The following is a 23,350-nucleotide window of genomic DNA, read 5'->3' as shown; positions in this document are numbered from 1 at the left end:
CAACATCTCATGGACAGCATTACATAGCCGCGGACACTTCGGGCGCTGATGGAACTTTGAATTCTATTCATGGGCTCTGTGCGATGAAGGAGCCACAAGATGGTGTAGGGTACTGATCACTGTGTGAAGGAAATACTTGCCAAGCTAATACAAGTCCCTCGGACTGACTAAGAGAGAAGATGGCTCTATTGCACATGAGTAATAATATGTGCTAGTCTGTTTGTATCTCTGACTTCATCAGTACTGCATATATTTACCAACTGATCATTATCCTATTACTGTTGTCTTGACTTTGTTAACGGTTGTCCTTTTCCTTTGTGCTTAAGCGTGCATACGTGTTGATACAAGGTCATGCTAACCCAGATTGACCTTAAACTCATAATCCTCCTGCCTCAGCTTTCTAAGTGCTGGACTCTCAGGCATGAGTCACCACACCTGGCTTTAATATACACTTTAAAGTAAAATTTTAACTGAACTGTTAAATTCCACCCATATATCTGGCATTATGAGACATGTCATAACACCTGTAGGTAATGGGCTGGACTTTATACATCAAGGACATATGGAAACTAAATTATGTCTGGCCCAGTGACTTTTACTTCTTTCCGTTTTCAGTGTGTACCAGATGGTTGCCAGCTGGATGCCTATAACTAAATCAGAAATGACCAATATTAAGTATTTTTGAAGCTCCCATTCCAGGACGAATTTTAGGCATGTGAATGGAATTCGTTTTTCTAACAATGAGCAGCTCATCTTGGGGACGGTACAGCAAGTCACGTGCCATGGCCAGGCTCTCTTCCGGGATGAGAACCGCTGCACAAAATGGTGTTGTTTGTGCACACAACTGGAAACAGTGACAGTGCAAAGTTACGCTCGCTTCAGAGTGTGAAGAAAACAATGACTTCAGTTGGCCGGGTGTGTGCCTAGCATACACCAAACCCTGCGCTCAATCCCTAGCACTAAATAAACTGGGTGTAGCAGGCATGCCAATGATCCCAGAGCTTGGGAGTCGGAGGCTGAAGAAGTAGAAGCTCGATGCCTTCCTTGGCTATACAGTGAGTCCCAGGCCGGACTGCACTACAGGAAACTGTCTCCTCCACGCCCCCCCCCCCCCCAAATGATTGAATCACTGTACACTTTAAAAAGTCAGGCTTGTAATTTTTCTAAAGTGTAATTAAAAGATTGATTGGCCAGATACCAATATAAAAACAAATCACATACATTTTATTATGGGTTGTTTGTTTGTTTGTTTGTTTGTTTGTTTTGAGGCAGTCTCACTATGTAGATCTGGTTGTCCTGGAACTCACAACGTAGACCAAGCTGGCCTCAAATTCAGAGATGTACCTGCCTCTGTCTCCTAAGTGCTAGGATTAAAAGCCTGTAGATTTATAATTAGCTGATTAGTCTCTTTTTCAATCCCGAAAGACGTTTTCTCCTGAACAAAACAGAGATAACAGTTACATTTCACTGGTGAATGTATATACAACAAGACAGTGTTGTGAAATGGCTAGCACATCATTCCTGTGTAAGGAGGTGCCATTTATATTTTATCTCCATTTCTGGACATGTAGACTGACATTGAACTTATTTCTCCTGTCTCAACTCTCAACTTCCCAAGTACTAGGGTCACAGGCACACACCACTGTGCCCTGCCTCTTCAAAATAAAGATACTTTAGCTTAAAAATTTTAATTTTTTTGCAGATAAATGAGATATGATGTGTGTGTGTGTGTGTGTGTGTGTGTGTGTGTGTGTGTGTGTGTGTATGTATGTATGTGTGTGTGTGTGTTTGCACTCACATAGAGGGAGGCCAAAAGAGGATGATGGGTATTTCTGCTCCATCAGTCCCTGCCTTGGTTTCACTGAGCCTGGAACTAGACTGGCAGTGAACCGTTTCTGACCCCTACAGTGCTGGGGTCACAGGCTTGCACAAGACCATGCCCCACTTTTTATGTGGGTCTTGGAGATTTGAACTTGGGTCCTCAAGCTTATGCAGCAAGTGCTCTTATCCAGTGAGCCATCTCCCCAGCATTTTAAAAACTCTATTAAGCCGGATGGTGGTGGTGCATTCTTTAATCCCAGCACTTGGGAGGCACAGGCAGGAGGATCTCTGTGAGTTCGAGGCCAGCCTGGTCTATAGAGCACCTTTGAGTTTCAAAGGCAGAAATACTTCGTTCTGTTTTGTAACCCTCTTGTGATGGCTATTCTTGGTTGTCAACTTGACTACCTCTGCAATTAACTAAAATTAAAAAATGGAGGCACACCAGTGAGGGATTTTTACTTAATTTGAAGTAGGAAGATCCACTTCTAATCTGGATTTTTTTTTTTTTCCAGACAGGGTTTCTCTGTGTTTTGCGCCTTTCCTGGAACTTACTTGGTAGCCCAGGCTGGCCTCGAACTCACAGAGATCCACCTGGCTCTGCCTCCCGAGTGCTGGGATTAAAGGCGTGTGCCACCACCGCCTGGCTAATCTGGATCTTGATGCAGAAAGATACTCGCCTTTAATTCAGATCTTGATGCAAGAAGACACACCTTTAATCTGGGCCCCGTCTTCTGCTGGAAGCCTATATAAGGACTTGGAAGATGGACACTTTTGCTCTTTGCCTGCCTGCCCTTGCCTTGCTAGCAAGTCCATCCTTCCCTGGCATTAGAGCCTTCTTCAGGATTCCACAGTCTACTGAAGACCAGCTTGCAGCACGAATTGTTAGAAGGCCTTATTAACAAAAACAAACCCAAGGCCAGTTATTGGGGTGAATGCTAGAAGATTAGAGAAGCAGAATAAGCCACAGCCAGGCCTGGTGACTCACACCTTTAATCCCAGGCAGTGACGGCAGAAAGGTATATAAGGCATGAGGACCAGGAACTGGAGCTGGTTAAGCTTTTAGGCTTTGGAGCAGCAGTTCAGCTGAGATTCATTCTGGATGAGGACATAGAGGCTTCCAGTCTGAGGAAACAGGATCAGCTGAGGAATTGGCGAGGTGAGGCTGTGGCTTATTCTGCTTCTCTGATCTTCTAGCATTCACCCTAATTACTGGCCTTGGGTTTGTTTTTATTAATAAGACTCTTTAAGATTTATACTACACCAGCTAAGACACCCAGACTCATGGACTGAGCAACTTCTGGATTCTTAGACTTTCTGTTCATTGCCAGGCATTGTTGGATTAGCTGGACCGCAAGTCATTCTAATAAATCCTCTTTCTCTATATATTCATTCTATAAATTCTGCTACTGTAGAAAACCCTAGTTTACCTCTAACACCTAGATAATAGGTTTCAGTAATCACTGGTTCTCAGGTGTGTATGCTGATCCCTACAGATTCTGTCTCTCTGTAGAGACTAATACCAGCCCATCTCTGCTGGGGATTGAATCTAGGGACCAGAACATGCTGGGTAGGTGCTCTACTACTGAGTCATATTCCTAGGCCAACGGTCTTTTAAATTAATAGGATTATTCTCATAAGGTCAATCTTGAGTTTGTATATTTTAAGAAAAATTATTGGGGTTTGTTAGTATTAATGGTGACTTCATAGAGTAGGCTGAATTCTTTTTTTTGAGACAGTCTCATGGAACTCAAATTAGCTACAAAGCTGCTGTGTAGCTGATCACAAGCAGACACCATAGAGCTCATTAATCTATTAGTCATAAAATATTATTGCAGCATTCTTTTGTATATTAGTAAAGTCACCAACTTTACAATCTGTATTTCTTCTGGGAATAATTTTCTACTTTTATGAAATTCTCATTTGGATTTCTTCCTCCTATGCTGTTTTCAATTTTTTTTTTTTTTTTTTTTTTGTATTGTAACAGAAAGTAACAGATTGATTACAAAGAATAGAACAATAATGGTGACATTTCAGGTCTTGAAAAATAAAATCAAACACTAGACTGTCTAAATTAGTATCTAAACAAGAACCTGAAGCTTGGTTAGAAAAAAGTTATTACATATCAAATGGATCTAGTTCATCCTTTATTTCTTTAAAAAATGTGTGTGTGTGCACGTGTGTGCATAAGTGTATGGTGTGTATGGTATGTGCTACAGCTCCCTGTGGAGTTCAAAGGACAACCTTAAGGAATCTGCTCTCTCCTTCTGTTGTAGGGTAGTCACTAGAAAGACTGCTCAGACATGGCTTTAAGTCAACAAAGTCATTTATTAGCTGGCTGGAGGAGACTACACTGAGTGTTCAGGATCCCAGCGCAGGCCCAAGCCTTTCTCAGGGGGAGCTTTGAAGCACAAAAACCATGTCCTGGGTTGACATACTTCTGTTAACAAGATGAGTTAGCCAGAAGAGGAACCACAGAGGCCAAAAAACAAGGTTAGTACACTTAGAGACTTTGCCAGAGCTATGGACTTCAATGGATGAGGCCTTTGTTTTAGTTTTGGCAAGTGGTGCTGTCTACAGGCCGAGGTTTACAGCTGGAATGGTACTTCCACTATGGGAGTCAGTTGTGCTAAGGTCTGGGGCCTTGTTACACTTCTACCATGTGAGTGCCAGGGGTTGAACTCAAGTTATATCAAGACTGGCAGCAAGTTCCTTTACCCGCTGAGCCCTGTACAGGGCCTCAATTCATTTATTTGTTCCAATGTCTTCATTCTTTGGTAGTACACTAATTTATTTAAAATCAAAGTTAGGGTTGGAAGGTGTATATACTTCTGTGGTAAGGCAATTGTGTTGCATGTACCAGGCCCTGGGTTCAAGCCCCCCACCCCCTCGAAAAAATTATAGTGCCTTAGACGAAAAGATGACTTTTCAACATATTTATAATAGAATTGCAGAGGACTTGTGGCTGCAAAGTGATTCGATTTTAGTGTTTTGAATAGATTAAGACCTATTAGCATTCATTGTCTCATTAATATGAGTTGTGCTGTCAACGGTTAGGGCTTTTGTTTCATTTAAATACAGTTCGCCTACCTGACAGTTTTCTGAGCTCCTACTTGCTAAATGCTTTGCTCCTATCAGAGTCCAGCATACGCCACGATCGCAGCTCTCACTGCTTTGAGAGTGGGAGCTGGATGAGAAGCAGATTGCCCAATTAAAACACACTCGAAACCAGGATTCGTTCCAGTAAAGTCAGGTACTTCCGCTTTTAGCTGGCAATTCGGCTTGTGAGCGGAGACTGCCCTGAGCAGGGTTAAATATCAGACTCAAACTCTAATGCGGAATTTAAGTGACAGGTTGCTAATTACAACCTTGAGATCCTTCAATCAACTTAACGTAGTCCTAAAACATCAAAGCAGTAACGGTTTTAGTCCCTCACCTAGTCCAGCTTTGAAAAGAATAGCAAGAACACGCGCTAAAGGTCTTTTTTTTTTTTGTAATTTGTTTCCAATCAACCCTGGCTCGCCCATTTATAACCAGATTCACGATTCTGGCCGATCGAGCCACGGTGTGCGGTTTCCGGGTCGGCACAGACTTCAAGGCTTCGCGTCCTTTACTGTTCCGTTCACACCAACCTTGAGAAAGCCCCGGGGGGCCAGGCTTTGGCATCTGGCAAGTTAGGAACCATCCCATGACGCCATCGCCCGGACGGCCTGAGCCTGTCTCCGGAGCCGCCGAGTCAATACGAAGCGACTCCGGAGACAGCCGAAGCCGTTCGGTTTTCAACTCAAAAAGCGCGTCTAGCCCTTTAACAGTCTGGGAAACGCGGCGCTTCCGGGTCTGCGGACAGAGCCGCGTGGGCGTGCCGGTCTTTTCCTGCTGCTGGCGTGCTCTGGATAGGCGTCTCAGAATGCCCCAGGTCAGCTAACCGCTCTAGGAGCTCCTCAAAACGAGGCCGGGTTACCGGCGGATACGGTGTCCCCCACCCTCACCCCCTCCCGTCCACCGTCGCTCCGACGCAGGAGGGCCGCCCCGCCGCAAGGCGACACCGACCCATCCTCGCGCGAGATCGGCCACGCGACTTCCCAGAAGGCCTCGGGCACCCTCTCTACATACAGCGGTTGCAGAGGCGCGCCGGGGCGGAAGGGTGGGAGGGGCCTGCCGGGGTACTTAGCGGCCGTCGAAGGCCACGCCCCAAGTCGGAAGTGACGGAGCCGAGCTAGCGCGTCGAGGCTACCTCTATGGTGTTTCGTCTCCTCCTGGAGTCGGGAAATGGCCGCTGTGTAGTTAACAACGGAGATAGATCCCGAAACTCGTGCTTCGGCGTGTCAGGTAGGCCTTGCGCTGTGTTCGGAGTGACTCAGGAAGCGCCGCGGAGACGGGAGGGTTGGGGATTGAGAACTCTTTTTTTTTTTTTTTTTCCCCCGTGCGTGGTGACGGATCGGCGGCGAGAAGAATCTGGGAGACCCCGTGCCGTTATCTGTGCGTGTCATCGTCAACAGTTCCTGGGTGTCTTTTTATTTGATTCTACTTTTATTTATTTTTTTACGGCGCCATGGGCCGCAGGGGTGGGGGATGGGGAAGCTGTGCGAGCCGCGCGGGCAGGGCTGCGAACCTGGCTCGGGTCCGGAGACCGTGCGGCCTTCCCGTGCGCGTGCGCAGACGCCTTTGCGAACCCTCCTCCCCCTCCCCCCCACCCCCCACCCTTTCGGCCCGGACTCCTGCGCGCGCCCGACCCAGGGTTCTGCGCAGGCGTGCTTCTTTCCTTTCTTTTCCCCCTGCCTATGGCAACGCGGCCGCGTGTGTTCGCTTGGGTGCCGGCTTGTCGTTGGCCTTGGGAGGGAGGGCGGGAGTGTGTGTGTGTGGGGGGGGGTGGGGTGGGGTGGGGGGGGGTGGGGAGGTGACTTTTCTTCCTGGCCTGGCTTTTCCGGGGCCTGGATAAAATAACGGTGACCTGCGACAAAGTTAGTTAAGCGGGCGGATCGACCGCTTCCTGCGTTGCGATTCAGCTAGCTGCCTCCCTCGCCTCTAGGGTACGTGCCAGTTTAGGCCCGGTGGAAGTGATCAGGTCGAGGCTGCGGCTCTGTTGTTTGTAACCGACCGCCCAGCAGCACCTGGGTGTTGGCGGGAAAGTGTCGTCCCCCCCCCCCCCCGCCCCACGTCCCCACCCCCCTCACTTGTGAGTCGTTTTGGTTTCCTAGCAACTCACTCTGTTGTTTGGGGACAGTCGTTCACTTTTGACTATAGCAGTCAAAAGTGCCTGGTTAGTGTTTTCGAGAGTGAAATTTGGGTCCCAACGGGTGCGTGTAGGAAGGGCCGGTTCTCCAGTAATGCAAGCTGCTGACGTGCCTTTTTGGTAAGAGTTGGCACTCCGTAGACTTTACACTCCCGGGACGTCGGCAGCGGTGATTGGGGGGGTAAACCGGTAAGGAAGAAGTTGAGGTTGTAACCCGGTGGCCCGATGCTGAACTCGAACTCTTAGCTAATCTCCTGCCTTAGCTTCGGGAGTGGTGGGGTAACAGTTTTGTGTCACTACTTCTGGTCCCTATTGAGTTTTTTTTAAATTAATTAGTTAATTAATTAATTAATTTATTTATTTATTTTTCTTGACCTGGGGATTGGCCAGAATATTGGATTCCTTATGAGCCCAAGTGGCTTCGAACTACGGGTTCTTTATGTGTTTGGGTTATAGACGGTCAACACAATGCCCAGCATTTTAGGTTTATCAGAGCTAGGCGGTGGTTGTGCACGCCTTTAATCCCAGCTTTTGTGAAGCAGAGGCAGGCGGGTCTCCTTGAGTTCGACGCCAGTCTGGTCTACAGAGCGAGTTCCAGGACAGCCGGGACCGTTACACAGAGAAACCTTTTCTGCAAAAAACAAAATTCGGGGCTACTATGTAATTTTTATTTTCTATTAGAGTTGAAAAAGACAAACTGAAAGCAAATGCGCCTAGAACTGATGAAAACCATTAGTCACTTCAGACTTACAGCCTGTTGCCACATGTATTTGTTTTATATTAAAAGGGAAACGCAGACAAAGTTTCTTGTCTTCGTTGAATTTGCATTCTAGATAGCTCTAACTGGATTAGTTGGGGGTACTGTTAGGTGATGAAGGACCTTTACATAGAAAAGACTTAGCAGTTTATTTGCATTTTTGTGTCCTAACCAAATTCAGGGTATCAGTGATGGGAAGAGTGTCCCTACGTAGTTCATAGTAAACAGCTGAGATTTCCTGTGTTGAATGAACAGGCTTGAGCTACCACCAAACGCAGTTACCGTGTGGGAATCAAACCCAGGGCTTTGTGCATGCTGGAAAGCTCTGTCGACAGAGCTCCCTCCCCATCCCTAGAGATGACCTTATCTCTGGAAACAATTTTAGGACCTGACAGCCGATTTGGTGAAAGTACTGCCCAGTGATAGGCTTGCATCTAGTTAGTTGAATTATTGAACAGTCTATATGGGGAGCACACTAAGCTGCACTAGATAGATTATCTGTGGTGTGAAAGAAGTGAAGAACATGTTTTTCAGTTGTGTATAGATCGTGGGATTAGGAATGCAGGACCTACATTTGAAATCCTTAGTTGAACACTATGCACTAGCTGAAATCAGCTGTGTAACTTTTTTGATTTGTTAGTAAGAGAATCCAGACCAGTGTATCTCTGGGTAGTAATTGTAAGTGGTTGGAGGACCTGACTTTGTGTATTATTGGTATCTAGCTTCTTAAACATTCTTAAAAATACTGAGTATTACCTCTGAGTCATAAGCATTTAATATTTTTGACTCTTGATTTTTGAAAATCAGTCTGACCATGAACTTTATAAGTAGTACTAGTCTCCATTCATTTAATTTTTTAGGGATTTCTAAAGCTTTAATTTTCTGGATCCATCATGTCTCTGTTTTTTGTAGATGGAGTCCAGAATGGTAGAAAATTAGAGCACATGAGCCAGGGCTTGTGCTACAGCTTGGTTTAGAGTACACTGTGGTTCTTAGTTCATGTTTAAAAAAAGGGTGGGGTAAGTAGCTGGAACAAACTGAAAGTTTGTGTCTAACCTGTTTCACTTCAAATTATGGACAGTGTCTGGTACAAAAATAAAATAGTGAACCTGGCATCATGACTTACACCTTTAATCTCAGCACTTAGGAGTTCAGAGCTAGCTTGGTCTATATATCGAGTTTCAGGACAGTTAGGGCTACACAGAGAGACCCTCTCTCAAACAAAAAAGTAAGATAAACTCCCATGTTCTGGTTGTCTATGCTTACTAATTTTCAGAATTTTGTGTCTTCAATTTTTTTTGTCCATTCTGTGAAACATTTAAAAATTCCAAACATTTTATTGTTTCTGGAATGACTTTATTAGAATACTTGTTGATGCCATATTGAAAACAGGAGTACTCTTAAATAGATGAGTTGTTTGAAGTAAATTTATGGATAGCCTGCAGAAAACCTGTAACAAACAAGGCTAACCAGTAATTGTAACTAATGCCTGAGCATACACCATGTGCCAGTGAGTTAGTTTAGCTTTTTCTATTTATTATTTAGCTGTAAACTTGTAAATAGATTTTTATACCTATTATATCAAATACCTGTATTTGAACCTAATATACATACTTACATACAAACAATGTATTTTTCAGATTTTAAAAGATGTGAGTGGCAATAATTTTCTTTAAACTTGGGTCCTAGTATGCTAAATAAAGTCTTAGCTTAAATGTATTTGAAATCAGATAGGCACTGGTGGTGCATACCTTTAGTCCCAACACTCTTGCAGAAGTAGGTGCATTTCTGTGAGTTGAGGCCAGCATGGTCTACAGAACTAGTTCCAGGACATGCAAGGCTACACAAAGAAACTGTCTCAGAAAACAAAAAAAAGTTTGAAATCATTCTTTGAGCAGCTTTTAGATTTTTTTTTTTAAATTTTGTTTTGAGACAGGTCTAATTGAATAGCCCTGATTATCCTAGAACTTGCATTGTAGACTGAGCTGACCTTGAACTTGCTGAGATGCTTTTGTCTGCCTCATGAGTGCTGGGACAAGAGACTGGGTTTACAGATTGTGATATCATGTCTAGATCAACCCATTGACCTATCTATCTGTCTGTCTTATCTGTCCATATCTAGTCAATCCTTATCTGTCTGTCTGTCTGTCTGTCTATCTATCTATCTATCTATCTATCTATCATCTATCTAATATCAAGATTATCTATCTGTGTCTGTCTGTCTGTATCCATCCACCTGATAGTCCAGGCTGGTCCTTACACCTGTGGTCCTTCATGCCTCCCAAAGGCTGTAATTACAAGCCCATGTAATTACAAGTCACCAAGCTTGATGAACATTTTCTTTAATCACTTGTTTTCTAGCCAATCTTAGACATTGAAAGAAAAAGGGTTCTAAGAAATTTATAGATTTAATTTAATTAAACCAATTAATTTGTTTTTTGAGACAGGGTTTCTCTGTGTAGCCCTGGCTGTCCTGGAACTCACTCTGTAGACCAGGCTGGCCTCGAACTCTGCCTGTCTCTACCTCCTAAGTGCTGGGATTAAGTCTGTGCTCCTGCTGCTGCCACCACTGCCACCACCAGCAGGCATGCTTTCATAGTTAAAGACAAAACTTGGCTCACTCTCTTCTGAGTTCCTTACTGTGGTGAACTAAAGATTCATGAGGCAACTTGTTCTCCGTTTACAGTTGGAGTCTTTCAGTAGGCAGCCTTGGTTTGGCAGATGAAAATTGATGCTGGAGTTTTAGCCCCATAAAGGCACTTGTTAGTGCAGTGACCAAAACACAGACTTTGAGGTCTGGAATTCAGTCAGGTTCTGGGTCAAACTTTTTATAGTCTGTGACTGTCTATCCTAAAAACCACAAACATTTCTCTTTGTTTTTGTCCCCAACATGTCTTTCTCCCAGATGGGTAAGTATCAAACTGTTAGAGATTGAGGTCTCCATCAGTTTTTCTTACTTTCATAGTCTGTGTACTCTACACTCCAAACAAATATGTGAATATTGTAAATGTAACTTGACACGAAATTCTGGATCTGTGTCCCCCACTTTGCTACCATCTTTTCTAGATAACTATATATTTAACTTTGAACTGTTCGATTTGTCTACTAGGTTATTATCCTCTACACGGCAGCACCCGAAAATGTAGATCAGATAATTAGGAATCTCCTCAAACCTCAGCAGAGTTGGAGTGGGGTTGATGGAGGGGCTCAGTTCAGTATAGTGCTTGCTGCAGAAATCTGGGGATCTGAGTTTGGATCCCTAGCACACAACTGAACAGCCAGGCCTGTGATCTAGTATGAGGGAGTGGAGATAGGAGTGGGCAGAGGTTTGTGAGTCACTTCAGTCTAAAGGGTGATGAGATCTGTGGAGAACTGATTGGAGAAGATTTTCTGATTCCAGCCTCTGGCCTTGCACCTGCGTGCATGCACACATGCATACATCACACAAGGAAAGAAAATCCTGGAATTACATTGTTTACTGTGGCCTACTAGAGGCTATTAAATGTGTTCCATTTGTACGTGTCCTTTGACTTAATACCCTCAACTCTTCATCTCAGTGCTTCAGCTTAATTACCCTTTCTGTTCCATATAGGTCAAGTTTGGATCTCTGCCTAGAACCTTGTGCCTTCTGGGTCTTTGTGCTTTTCTTGTCTTTAGCTTAAATGGTGCCTCATTACCAAAGTTCTCCTAATCATTCTTGTTAACACATCACCTTTTCTTGTTTTTTTTTTTTTCAGCCCTCCAGTGTGGTAATTGTCACTACTTGATGTTCTCTTCCTCCTATCATCCTCTTGTGTAACTCAGGCTGGCCTGGAATTTAAGATTCTCCTCCCTCTCCATTGCTGAGAGTACACGTTTCCAGCCCTTGCGCAGTCTTTAGTGCTGACCATTGGATGTCACAAACTGTTTGGCGTGAATTCATGGATGTATCTGAACAAGCATATATGCTCATTGGTTTCAGCAGCCTGCAGTCCATATTTTTTTCCTTAGTTTTCTCTTTTTAGTGTGCATTTTCTTGGACCTTAAAAAAGTCATGACTTGGATTAAAGAGACTTGGGGAGAATTGGCAGTTGATTCTATGAATATACAGATTGAAATTAGCTGTTTGGAAATGTTTAGGTCAAGTGTTAGCCAAAATTCTTATTTCTAGTGGTGAAATCAGTGATAATGACTTCTAAGTCAGAATATAGTTTTTTTGTTTTGGTTTTTCAAGACAGGATTTCTCTGTGTAGCTTTGTGCCTTTCTTGGAATTCACTTGGTAGCCCAGGCTGGCCTTGAACTCACACAGACCCACCTGCCTCTGCCTCCCGAGTGCCCGGCCAGAATAAAGTTTAATGTGTAGTGTGTGGTATGTGCATATATGAGTATGGCTGTGCTCACCTGTGTGTGTATGGGTGGGGATTTGGGAGTATTTCCCTATTGCTCTCAATTTTATTTGCTGAGGTAGGTCTCTGATGGAACTTAGAGTTCAGCAGTTTTCTAGGTTGACTTGACAGTGATCTCCTGGGGCTCCTGTCTGCCTCCCAGCTCTCAGATGACAGGTGTGCATCACCATCATACTAGCATTTTACATGGGTGCTGTGGGATTCAACTCAAGGGAAGTGATAGCCCAGCAAGGACTTCAAACTCTGCCGCGTTGCTCCCGATTTAGAAAGTTAACTTTTTCTAGAATCTACTTGGGGATTTTGGTATTTAAAAAAACCTAACTTGTACAAACTTTAGAAATATATTTAATTTTGTGCCAAAGTCCACTTGGGTTTTTGGTTCCACTACTTTCTGAATCTTTGCAGGTGAAGGGCAATGGCTATTTGTGGGATGCTATTATTGAGTGTTACGATTAATTGTATTATTTCTTCTTTGTAGTTCCAAAATAGCATTTTTAAATTTGGTGATTACATAGTAAGATTTATGGATTTTTATTTTAGTATATGTATCTCAAGTCTATTTATGTGCTGGCCTCTTAACAGTTATATATTCTTTAGTTTAATTTCTGTTCTGGTGCTGGTGATGGTGCACACCTTCAATCCCAGCACTTGGGAGGCAGAGGAAGGCAGATCTCTGAGTTCAAGGCCAGCCTGGTCTACAGAGTGAGTTCCAGGATGGCCAGGGCTACACAGAAACCCTGCCTTCAAAAATAAAAAAACAAAAACAAACACCCTGCCCCAACAAATAAAAAAGAACCTGAGCAATTTCTGTTCTGGTGGTTTTGGACCTTTGTTTAAATATAACTGATAATTTCTGTATATTATTCACAAAGTTGGAACTTTTCAGTATTGATAAGTGTGCATAACATTAAATGTACTTGCATAGTAGTGGCCAATTAGCTTAGGAGTATTGATTCCCTATAGACTCTGTCATTGCTGTCTGTATCTTAGATGTTTAATCTGATACTTGCATAAGAATGGTTTTGCCATAAGTTACTGTGGTTGCAGTTGAAGGAATTTTTTTAAATTGGTTTTAGATAATAGGAAGTTTTAAGAAAATGAGCAGAGCTGGGCTGTGGTGGTACACACCATTAATCCTAGCACTCAGGATGCAGAGGCAGGAGGATGAGTTCCAGGACAGCCAACGCTACACAGAGAAGCCCTGTCTTGAAAAGCAAAAAAAGAAAATAAGCAGAGCTGTTGTAGATGTTAGAAAAATATAGCATTATGACTATTAATTTCAGGCTGCTTACTGTTTTTTCATATGTGAAGATGATTTTGAGATTCTTTGGATGCAGTAACATTTGTTCCCTAAAGGTCAGGTGGCTACAATTAGAAATCAGCTATCAGTTACATGATACTTGGCTGCATTATGTCTAGAAAGGTTTGGTTTTGACAGTTGTGTAGGATCTCATGTAGCCTAGGAGCTTGGAACTCACTATATAGCTGAGGATGAACTTAACTGACTCTCTCTTGCCTTCTTGACCTAATTTGTGGATTATAGGTGTTATTGTTGTTGGTCGAATTATTTTATTTTTGTTCACATTAGGTCTGCACCAGGTTTGTGTTTGGTGCTTTTGGAGGCCAGAAGAGGGTGCAGATCCCTTGAAACTGATTGCAGGTGGTTATGAACCACAGTCTGGGTTCTGGGAATTGAACAGCCCTCTGGAATAGCAGCCAGTGCTCTTAACCAATGAGCCATATTCTCCAACCATCTTTGTCACATAGCTAATAGCTCAGGCTAACCTTAGAATCACTATCCTCCTAATTAGCTTTGCAAGTGCTAGCATTATTTCCCATCATGATCAGCTTATGTAAATTGTTATGATAAAAGTTTACTGTTTCCTAAGTCAGGCAAGGTGCATGCCTGTAATTTAGTACTCGAGAGGCCAGAGTGGAGGTTTGGGCTACATAATTTATTGCTAGCCCTAATATATGTATTATAAGTAGTGTATATCTAGTTTACCATAAACTCAAACTCCTTTTAAAAAATCTTTGCTAGGAATTTGAATTTAGAGTTTAATTTCCCATAACATTCTCTACAGGAAGAATCTTGGCCGTATCTTAGAGACATCCCTGACTTCTGGATCCTGCGTAAAGCCCAAGGTAAATGACATTCATGTTCTATAGGTTTTACTTTTGACTTACTTGAGAAAATGGGCTGCCAACCTGAATCAGATGAAGTGATTGAGTGTTGCATGCAAACTGGTTTTTGAGACAGTCTTGTTCTGTAGCCTTGATGGATACCCAGTGCTGCCATGACACTCCTTTCTCATCATGCTCAGGTCAAAACCTTTCAATTTTTTATTTTGGGTTTTTTGAGACAGGGTCCACCTCCCCCTCCCTCCAAGTCCTGGCTGGCCTAGAACTCACTATGTAGGCCAGGCTAGCCTTGAGCTCACAGGGATCAACCTTCCTTTGCCTCCCAAGTATGGGTTAAAGGCCTGTGCCACCCCCATGTTTGGCTCAATATATTATCTTCCATAATGTACTCTAGTACTGTTTTATAATAGCAAACTCTAAATAAGTAAGTGCCCTCAGAATTATTTAATGAGAGTTAAGATTTAAATATATGAGAATTAGAATATATTAGAGAATTAATTACAAGATTAGTAAATTGAGTTTTATGGATATGATTACTTATGTTGACTAATAAGTTAGAAATTTGGAAAGTTGGCTGGGTGGTGGTGGTGCTTGCCTTTAATTCTACCACTCGGGAGGCAGGCCAGGTGGGTCTCTGTGAGTTTGAGCAAGATCCAGGACAGGCACCAAAACTACACAGAAACCCTGTCTCCCCCCCCAAAAAAAAGAGAGAGAGAGAGAGAGAGAAAGAAATTTGGAAAGTTATACAATTGGTCCTTGACTAACATTGAACTTGAAGCTGGTGAGATAAGATGACTTAGGAGTAAAAACACTTGCTGTGGAAGCCTGACAACCTCGATTCAACCCACTGAATGGAGCAAGAAGAGAGCCAACTCTTTATAAGCTTTATAAAATTGTCTGATTTTCACATGTAGACTGTGGCATTTTCTCATCTACACACACATGTTGTATACCTACACTAAAAAAATAAATTGAGGCTGGAGAGATGCTCAGCAGTTAAAAGTACTTACTGCTTGCTCTTCCAGAGGACATGGGTGCAGTTTCCAGCACCCAAATAGTACCTCACAACTACCTGTAACTCTATAGTTTTGGAAGACCAGACGCCTTCCGGCCACAGCGGGTACCAGGCATGTATGAGACCACATATGAAGGCAAATCATCCATACACATAAAACAAAAATTTAATGAATTTAGTTTTCCATTTGCCCCACCCCCTCTTAAGTGCTGGGAAACAAACCCCATATGGACCTTGTGCATGCTAAGCAATTACATGCTCAGTTCTTATTTTTATTTTACTCTAAGGATTGAACCTAGGACCTAATGCTTGCCAAGCAAGTACTCTACTACAGAGCTATATGTAGCATTAACCCTCTTCTCTCTCCTTTTCTGGGCTTACTAAGTAGCCCAGGCTGGTGTTATCCTGGTTAGGCTCTGAACTTGAGATACTTTTCCTTCAGCCTTCTAAGTAGCTAAGAGTGTAGGTCTGCCACCTGGGCTGGTTAGTTACATGGATGGTTTAAAAACTTTGTAGTAGTTTGAAAAGATGTGTAGACCATGTAGATTAGAAACAATTGAAAAAAAAAAAATGGAAAAAGTCACTTGCTGCTTATTCTTCCAGAGGACATGGGTGCAGTTTCCAGCACCCACATAGCACCTCACAACTACCTGTAACTCTAGTTTTGGAAGACCCAACACCTTCCGGCCTCAGCGGGTACCAGGCATAGGTGTTTATTTCATAGAAATATTTTATCTTGAGTATATAGTATCTGTTATGCAAGTGAAAACTTTTATTTAGAGATAATATACCTGTTTTATTAATAAGTATTCATTTGAAAAGAGTAATGATTGAAAAAATCTAGGTGGCATCAGGAAATAAATATCAAAATATCTTTATCTGTATTGATTTAACCTATTTTCCTTTCGTTTGATTTAACCCTTTTCCTTTTCATTTGATTAGGAGAAAAGAAATGGGCCGCTCCAATTCTAGATCACATTCTTCAAGATCAAAGTCTAGATCTCAATCTAGTTCTAGATCAAGATCAAGATCACATTCTAGAAAGAAGAGATACAGGTGAATTAATATGTTTCTGGTGTTTTGACTAATGAAATAGTAGCTAATAACACAGTGTATAGTGCTAACTCCATTAATGTATCCATTCTCAGTAAAACACCATGGATTGGATTTATCTTCGTTAGAATTGAAATTGAGAATTGTCCAAGTTGTAACCCAGTTATCAACTGTGACTCAAGCTCTGAGATTCTTACTGTACTGTGCTAACACATGATGAGCTTCTTTATATTTTTCCGTATTAAGAGATGAACTGGATATTTTAAGAATTCTTTGGCACTGATCATAATATTTATTGTTTTCTGGTTTTCTCTTTCTGAGTCTGTTTTTTAAAGGATGATTTCCCTTTTTCTGTTGTTTAAAAATGATTCATTCTTCAGATAATATCCATAGTACAGAAAGGAGAGCCTATTGAGAATTAATACTAGTTCGTAATTTTTCTATGTTTTATATAATCAGCTTTGCTGAATATCAGTGGTATTCACTGTATATAATTCCTTTTTCTCTATTAGTAATTGATGGTGCCATTTAAATTTCTATTACACTATGACCTTTAGTGTCAGCCTAGGTGTTTTATATACTCTTCTGTTGTATATATCGAGACTCACTCCCGTATTTCCTATGCCTACTTTCTCAAGGCCTATTATAATTGTATTCTCATTGTTTACTTTGGACACAAGCTTTAAACATGCCAGAAACAGTAAATTTTCATACAAATGAGGTTTTTAAGTATCTATAATTGTACCTTGTATATATGTTTTAATCAGCCTGATCTATCTAAAATGGTAGAATGAAGTACTTTATTTTTCTTAAATTGATACTTATTTCATTTTTAGTTCTAGGTCTCGTTCCAGGACATATTCAAGGTCTCGTAGTAGAGATCGTATTTATTCTAGAGATTATCGTCGAGATTACAGGAATAATAGAGGAATGAGACGGCCTTATGGGTACAGAGGAAGGGGTAGAGGGTATTATCAAGGAGGAGGTGGTAGATACCATCGAGGTGGCTATAGACCTGTCTGGAATAGAAGGCATTCTAGGAGTCCTAGACGAGGTCGGTCACGTTCCAGGAGTCCAAAAAGAAGATCCGTTTCTTCTCAAAGATCCCGAAGCAGATCTCGACGGTCGTACAGATCCTCTAGGTCTCCAAGATCATCATCATCTCGTTCTTCGTCCCCATATAGCAAATCTCCTGTCTCTAAAAGACGAGGGTCTCAGGAAAAACAAACCAAAAAAGCTGAAGGGGGACCCCAAGAAGAGAGTCCTTTGAAAAGCAAATCCCAGGAGGAACCAAAGGATACATTTGAACATGATCCAGCTGAGTCTATTGATGAGTTTAATAAATCTGCCACATCTGGGGATGTTTGGCCTGGCCTTTCAGCTTATGATAATAGTCCGAGATCACCTCATAGTCCTTCACCTATTGCTACACCACCCAGTCAGAGTTCCTCTTGCTCAGATGCCCCCATGCTTAGTACAGTCCACTCTGCCAAAAATACCCCTTCTCAGCATTCACATTCCATTCAGCACAGTCCTGAAAGGTCTGGATCTGGTTCCGTTGGAAATGGGTCTAGTCGATATAGTCCTTCCCAGAATAGTCCGATTCATCATATCCCTTCACGAAGAAGCCCTGCAAAGACAGTCACACCACAGAGTGCTCCAAGAGAGGAATCTAGGGGCCGGTCCTCTTTCTATCCTGAAGGAGGAGACCAGGAAACAGCAAAGACAGGAAAGTTCTTAAAAAGGTAAGAACCCATAGTAGGACATTTATATTATCATAGTAATGATTTAAAAAACATTTTTAAGTAATGATTTTAAAATAGCTTTGTGGTATATGTTTAACTCTTTGTACTTGTTCCTACTTGATAATTCTAAATTGTTTTAATTTGTTTTAAGTGTTTGGTGATGTTTCTAGTCTTTGTTTTAATGTTAGCTATTTTCAGTCAGTTCACAGTTATAAACAAGGAAAAACTAAGTAGCTAAGATAACTAATGATATATTCAAAATAAACAATTTTGTGTTAGGGATTTTTTTTTTCCCTTTTTGCTTTAGAATGTGACAGTGTGGTCGTATTACATGTTATTATGTGATAGTACAATCCAGCTGTCAGTGTTTAGTGAATTCTGCCTGACTTAGAAAAAACATCTTGATATTTCTCAGTGAGTCTAATGACATTTTAAGTACTTTGTTTAAATTATATTTTCAAGCAGTACAGAAAGAGATGCTAGTAAATTAATGAAAATTTGACTCTTAATATAGTATGATTGGCCTAAAAAATGAGAAAGTAGAGCAAATACGCTGTTTATGGGATTTTACTGTGCAACCTAGAACTTTTTTCAATGAACTGGTTATTAGCTTATATTATTTCCAGAAGTCATTTTTTAGAGTAAATTTGACACGAGCTATTTTGTGATTGAATATAATATTGATTCAACTTAATATTATTAAAGTGTCTGTAAGCTCTTGTTTGTATTGATAGAAAAAAAGGTAAATGTGGTACATACATACCTATAATCCTAGTATTAGAGAGGTGGAGGCAGAAGGTTCAAGAGAAGGTTCACTTCATAGAAAGTTGGAGACTAGCCTGGGATACATGAAACCCTATTGCAAAATATAAAAAGTGAAATCTGAAAATTTGAACATAAATATAGATTGAATTTTAGTAGGTATTTGTATAGCTTACAATTTTGATTTGTTAGTGTAAACTTGTGGTAGGTGACTGCAGAGAATAAGTTTTTGAGGATGGCTTTACTTTTTAGACTTTTATACATTCTGTGTGAATGCTTTTAATGGTTTTAAGAGTAAGGTTAGGTGGTAGTGGTACAGGCCTTTAATCCCAGCACTTGGGAGGCAGAATTAGGTGGATCTCTGTGAGTTTGAGGCCCAACCTGGTCTACAAAGCGAGATCCAGGACAGGCACCAAAACTACACAGAGAAACCCTGTCTCGGAAAAAAAAAAACAACAACAAAAAAAGGTTACTTTTTGGTAGGATGATTTTCTTTCGTTGGACAGCACATTTAAATATGCAAATTGTATACAGTGAATGCAGTCCAGAGTTACTGTCCTTTTCTCATTCACAGGTTCACAGATGAAGAGTCTAGAGTGTTCCTGCTTGATAGGGGTAATCCCAGGGAAAAAGAGGCTCCAAAGGAGAAAGGGTCAGAGAAAGGCAGGGCGGAGGGAGATTGGGAAGACCAGGAAGTTCTAGATTACTTCAGTGATAAAGAGTCCGGAAAACAGAAATTCAATGATTCCGAAGGGGATGACACAGAGGAGACAGAGGACTATAGACAGTTTAGGAAATCGGTCCTGGCAGATCAGGGGAAAAGTTTTGCTACTTCATCTCATCGGAATACTGAGGAGGAAGGACCCAAGTACAAGTCCAAAGTTTCACTGAAAGGCAGTAGAGAAAATGATGGGTTTAGAGAAGAGAAAAATTACAAACTGAAAGAGACTGGATACATAGTGGAGAGGCCTAGCACTACAAAAGATAAGCACAAGGAAGAGGACAAAGGCTCTGAAAGAATAACAGTAAAGAAAGAAACACAGTCACCTGAGCAGGTAAAGTCTGAAAAGCTCAAAGACCTCTTTGATTACAGTCCCCCTCTACACAAGAATCTAGATACACGAGAAAAGTCTGTCTTCAGAGAGGAGAGCCCACTTAGGATCAAAATGATAGCCAGTGACTCTCATCGTCCTGAAGTCAAACTCAAAATGGCGCCTGTTCCTCTTGATGATTCCAACAGGTAATTCCACATTGCTGCCTGCTAGTAATCTAGAGGTAGTTAATGGTAAAATTATTTTTCTGAACTTGGAATTTACACATTCAAACCAATGCTATATTTTGTGTGTGTGTGTATGTGTGTTTGTTTTTGATATATTCTAGGCCAGCATCCTTGACTAAAGACAGGCTACTTGCTAGTACGCTTGTCCATTCTGTCAAGAAGGAGCAAGAATTCCGATCCATCTTTGACCACATTAAGTTGCCTCAGGCCAGCAAAAGCACTTCAGAGTCATTTATACAACACATTGTATCCTTGGTTCATCATGTTAAAGGTATGCTTAATATATTTAGCATCATAAAGTGAACTTTTCTTGCATGCAAAATAAAGAGTTAAGTTGAATCATAGCTGTGTTAATTGAGCTAGCAGATATGATGTATCAGTTCTATTAAATATTAAACGTTTGGAAAATATTTTGTAGAGCAGATACCAGTGTTAGCATCGAGACCAATGAATGTAAGATGACCAAATGGCTGAAGTTAAAATAATAATCTGTATTATGTCAAAGTAGAATACAGGTTTGTTTAATGCTGAAAATTTAAATATGTCATACTGCATGTCAAGTGAAGACGAAGACTGTTTAAAGATGAACTGTCATTGTATGCCTATGACTTGGTGACACATGGTGCATAAGTTTATAACAACTTTAGGCAGTATTGTTACTATTATTTTACTGAGAATTTGTAAATAGTTTAAAGAATCTGAGGCATTGGAAAATAGTTGCTGAATTTGTGCTACTTAATTTGTTTAATACTTCAGTTCTCTTGGTTTATTATTTAAAATAGTCAAGAATTCTTAAAGCAGTAAAAGCTTAAGAAATTTACAACTGTATTAGTGATTATACGAGTAATGACTAATTAGATAGAGTAATATTTCTTTAGGTTCTTTAAAAAAGGGGGGGGGTTCATTGTAGCTGAAGTCATGAATTCATATTTTCACCAGTATGTAGTTTCAGTTTAAAAGCTACTAATAATTTTCAAAGGTGTTAGGGTACAATTTTGTTTAGGGTCAATTAGGTAAGTTTTGCTTTGGTTATTTTTGTGTTTAGCAGGTTCTTTCCCAGGAAACTTGATGGCTGTTGGTCTCTGTCTCTCTTTTTTTTGTAAAGTTGTTCGCATGAACAACTCACAATAGCTGAAATTTGTCACTCACATTCCTTATACTGAGTAATAGTTAATGAATTTCTTTTTGGCTATAGTCAGCATGGTAACAAGAGAATCTTGCTGTTCGGCTGTAGATAAGCTTGTGAACCATAGTATGACCTTTATGACTATAGTACTGCGGCACATAAAACTAGGAAGCATTAACATTTTTTTCTTTTTTTCAACCTTTTTTTTTGACCTGTCTCCACACTTTGTTGAATTTTGAGATCAGATTTTGATACATTTTTTTCCTTTTTCCTTTTCTTTTTTCTTTTTTTAGAGGATCTGTAGTTATGTTTCATAATTGGTGTTGTGCAACCGATCTGAACAGCTCTTACTTTATATAGAGCTGAAAATGCCCAGTGATGTTTTCTTTTTCATTGTAACTAGGTCCTGGAATATGTTTTGAAATGGCAAAATCCATGTTTCAAAGTAAAATAGCTGTTGAAAGATACAGGCAAAGTTGAATCTTCTGTCTTCCTGGCAAAAATGGCATAAAAACTGAGTTGCTAGCTCAAATTCCTGGGTTTCATGGAATTATGATTGAGGCACTACCCTTGTAGTGGCCGTTTCAAGTTGTAATGATTGGTTATGAGACATGTGCTGGATATTGGGCGGTAAGTTGACACAGATGTATGTTGACCTGTTAAGCAGATAGCTTGCTTCATAATGTAACATTTCATAGTTCATGACTTTATATGTCTCTTTTACATTTACAGTGTATCTTCAACTGGTGTAGAAACTAATCAATACTGTTAGTACTAATTTAAAAATTGCTTAAAGAAAGATACAGTATCATATGTGTTGTCAGGTTTGCCAAGATGCCAGATTTTTTTTGGAGGAGTTAGTGAATGTAAATCAATTTGAGTTTTTTCCCAATTGAATGGCAATATTCACTTTTTTGTAAAGCCATTTCTGTTGATATGTCATCATAGTTAAAATAATTTTACTAGTTTACTCAAACTATTGATACTATTTTCTTTTATTTTTGCTTTCTGCAAATGATTAGTTGAAGAGACAACTTTGTTTAATTGGCAGTGTTAAGGACATACCACCTATTATGGTTTTTTGTTCTGTTTGAGGAAATAGATTATCAGCATGGAGTTAAAAGTCTTGATTAATCTATTAATTGTCTTGGGGTTGTATTTAGTATTGACAGGGACCTGTGAGGACCTTTGATCATGTGTTGAGGTACAAGGAAGTAACAAAGAGCAGGAATTTTTATTTTAAACACTTGATTCTCTTCTGCTAGCTTTCTTGAGTATTTTTATTTTCTTTCACCTGCTCCATGCCCTTCTATCACAAATGAAAATCCCCCCTTAAAATTAAGATTCCTAATTCGGCAGTGTTTCTCCTAAATCAACAGAGCAATACTTCAAGTCACCTGCAGTGACCCTAAACGAGCGGTTCACCTCATACCAGAAAGCTACTGAAGAACATAGTAGCCGGCAAAAGAGCCCTGAGATCCACAGGTGTGTCAAGTACTGAATTTGCATGTATCACTACAGGATTCAAACAGCTGTAGGTTTGGGTGGGGCGGCCTGGGTTGGGGAGTGAATGCCTAAAGGAACCCTTGAATTTGCTGAGTCCATGTGAGGTAAAAATGAGAAGCAGATGAATTTATCATGAAAAAGAGTAAATATTGTCTGCCAGTTGTGTTCAGTCTGGGTTTTGGCACTTGGTTGCATTGGTTACAAGTTAGTTAATGCTAGACATCAGTATTTCATCTACAGATGACTTTACAGGATAGTGGTAAAACCTTGCTGCTGCTAGTTGCTGAAGTATTTTGGTGGCTGGTGACTGCTAAAGAAGCATTGAAAAGTTTTTAACTAACAAGAGTTTAAAACAGAAAGGTTCAGAATCACAGAAAAATTGAACCAAATGCATGAAATTATAAGAATTCTTAGAAACCAGTAATTTATTAGAATGTTAATAGCAATATTAATATTGAATATACTAATGTGTTATAATTGCATGATTATTTAAAATGATCAGAATATTTTTTCTTTTTTTGTGGTTTA

At 40.7% G+C, this 23,350-nt stretch overlaps 1 protein-coding gene across 8 annotated transcripts in view; it reads left to right on the top strand.

The window, feature by feature from the left end:
- The first annotated feature begins 5,776 nt into the window (after nt 1-5,776).
- Bclaf1 (BCL2 associated transcription factor 1) overlaps nt 5,777-23,350 on the top strand; it is a 30,492-nt gene continuing 12,918 nt past the window's right edge. For 3 of the 8 annotated variants that reach the window (XR_004943164.1, XR_004943163.1, XR_004943165.1), the window contains exons 1-7: nt 5,779-6,147; nt 14,279-14,339; nt 16,294-16,407; nt 17,241-18,149; nt 19,486-20,151; nt 20,292-20,461; nt 22,696-22,801. Coding sequence is in view for 4 of the 8 variants with exons in the window: in XM_036168562.1 (XP_036024455.1) it covers nt 16,304-16,407; nt 17,241-18,149; nt 19,486-20,151; nt 20,292-20,461; nt 22,696-22,801 (1,955 nt within the window). In the remaining 4 variants the exon portion in view is untranslated. Of the gene's footprint in view, nt 6,148-14,278; nt 14,340-16,293; nt 16,408-17,240; nt 18,150-19,485; nt 20,152-20,291; nt 20,462-22,695; nt 22,802-23,350 lie in introns of all 8 variants that reach the window. The other 5 variants (XR_004943166.1, XM_036168563.1, XM_036168562.1 and 2 more) reach the window with 5 other exon arrangements.

The sequence above is a fragment of the Onychomys torridus genome, chromosome 19 (assembly GCF_903995425.1).
Source record: "Onychomys torridus chromosome 19, mOncTor1.1, whole genome shotgun sequence".
NCBI lineage: Eukaryota > Metazoa > Chordata > Mammalia > Rodentia > Cricetidae > Onychomys > Onychomys torridus.
This window is presented reverse-complemented; position numbering and strand designations above follow the sequence as displayed.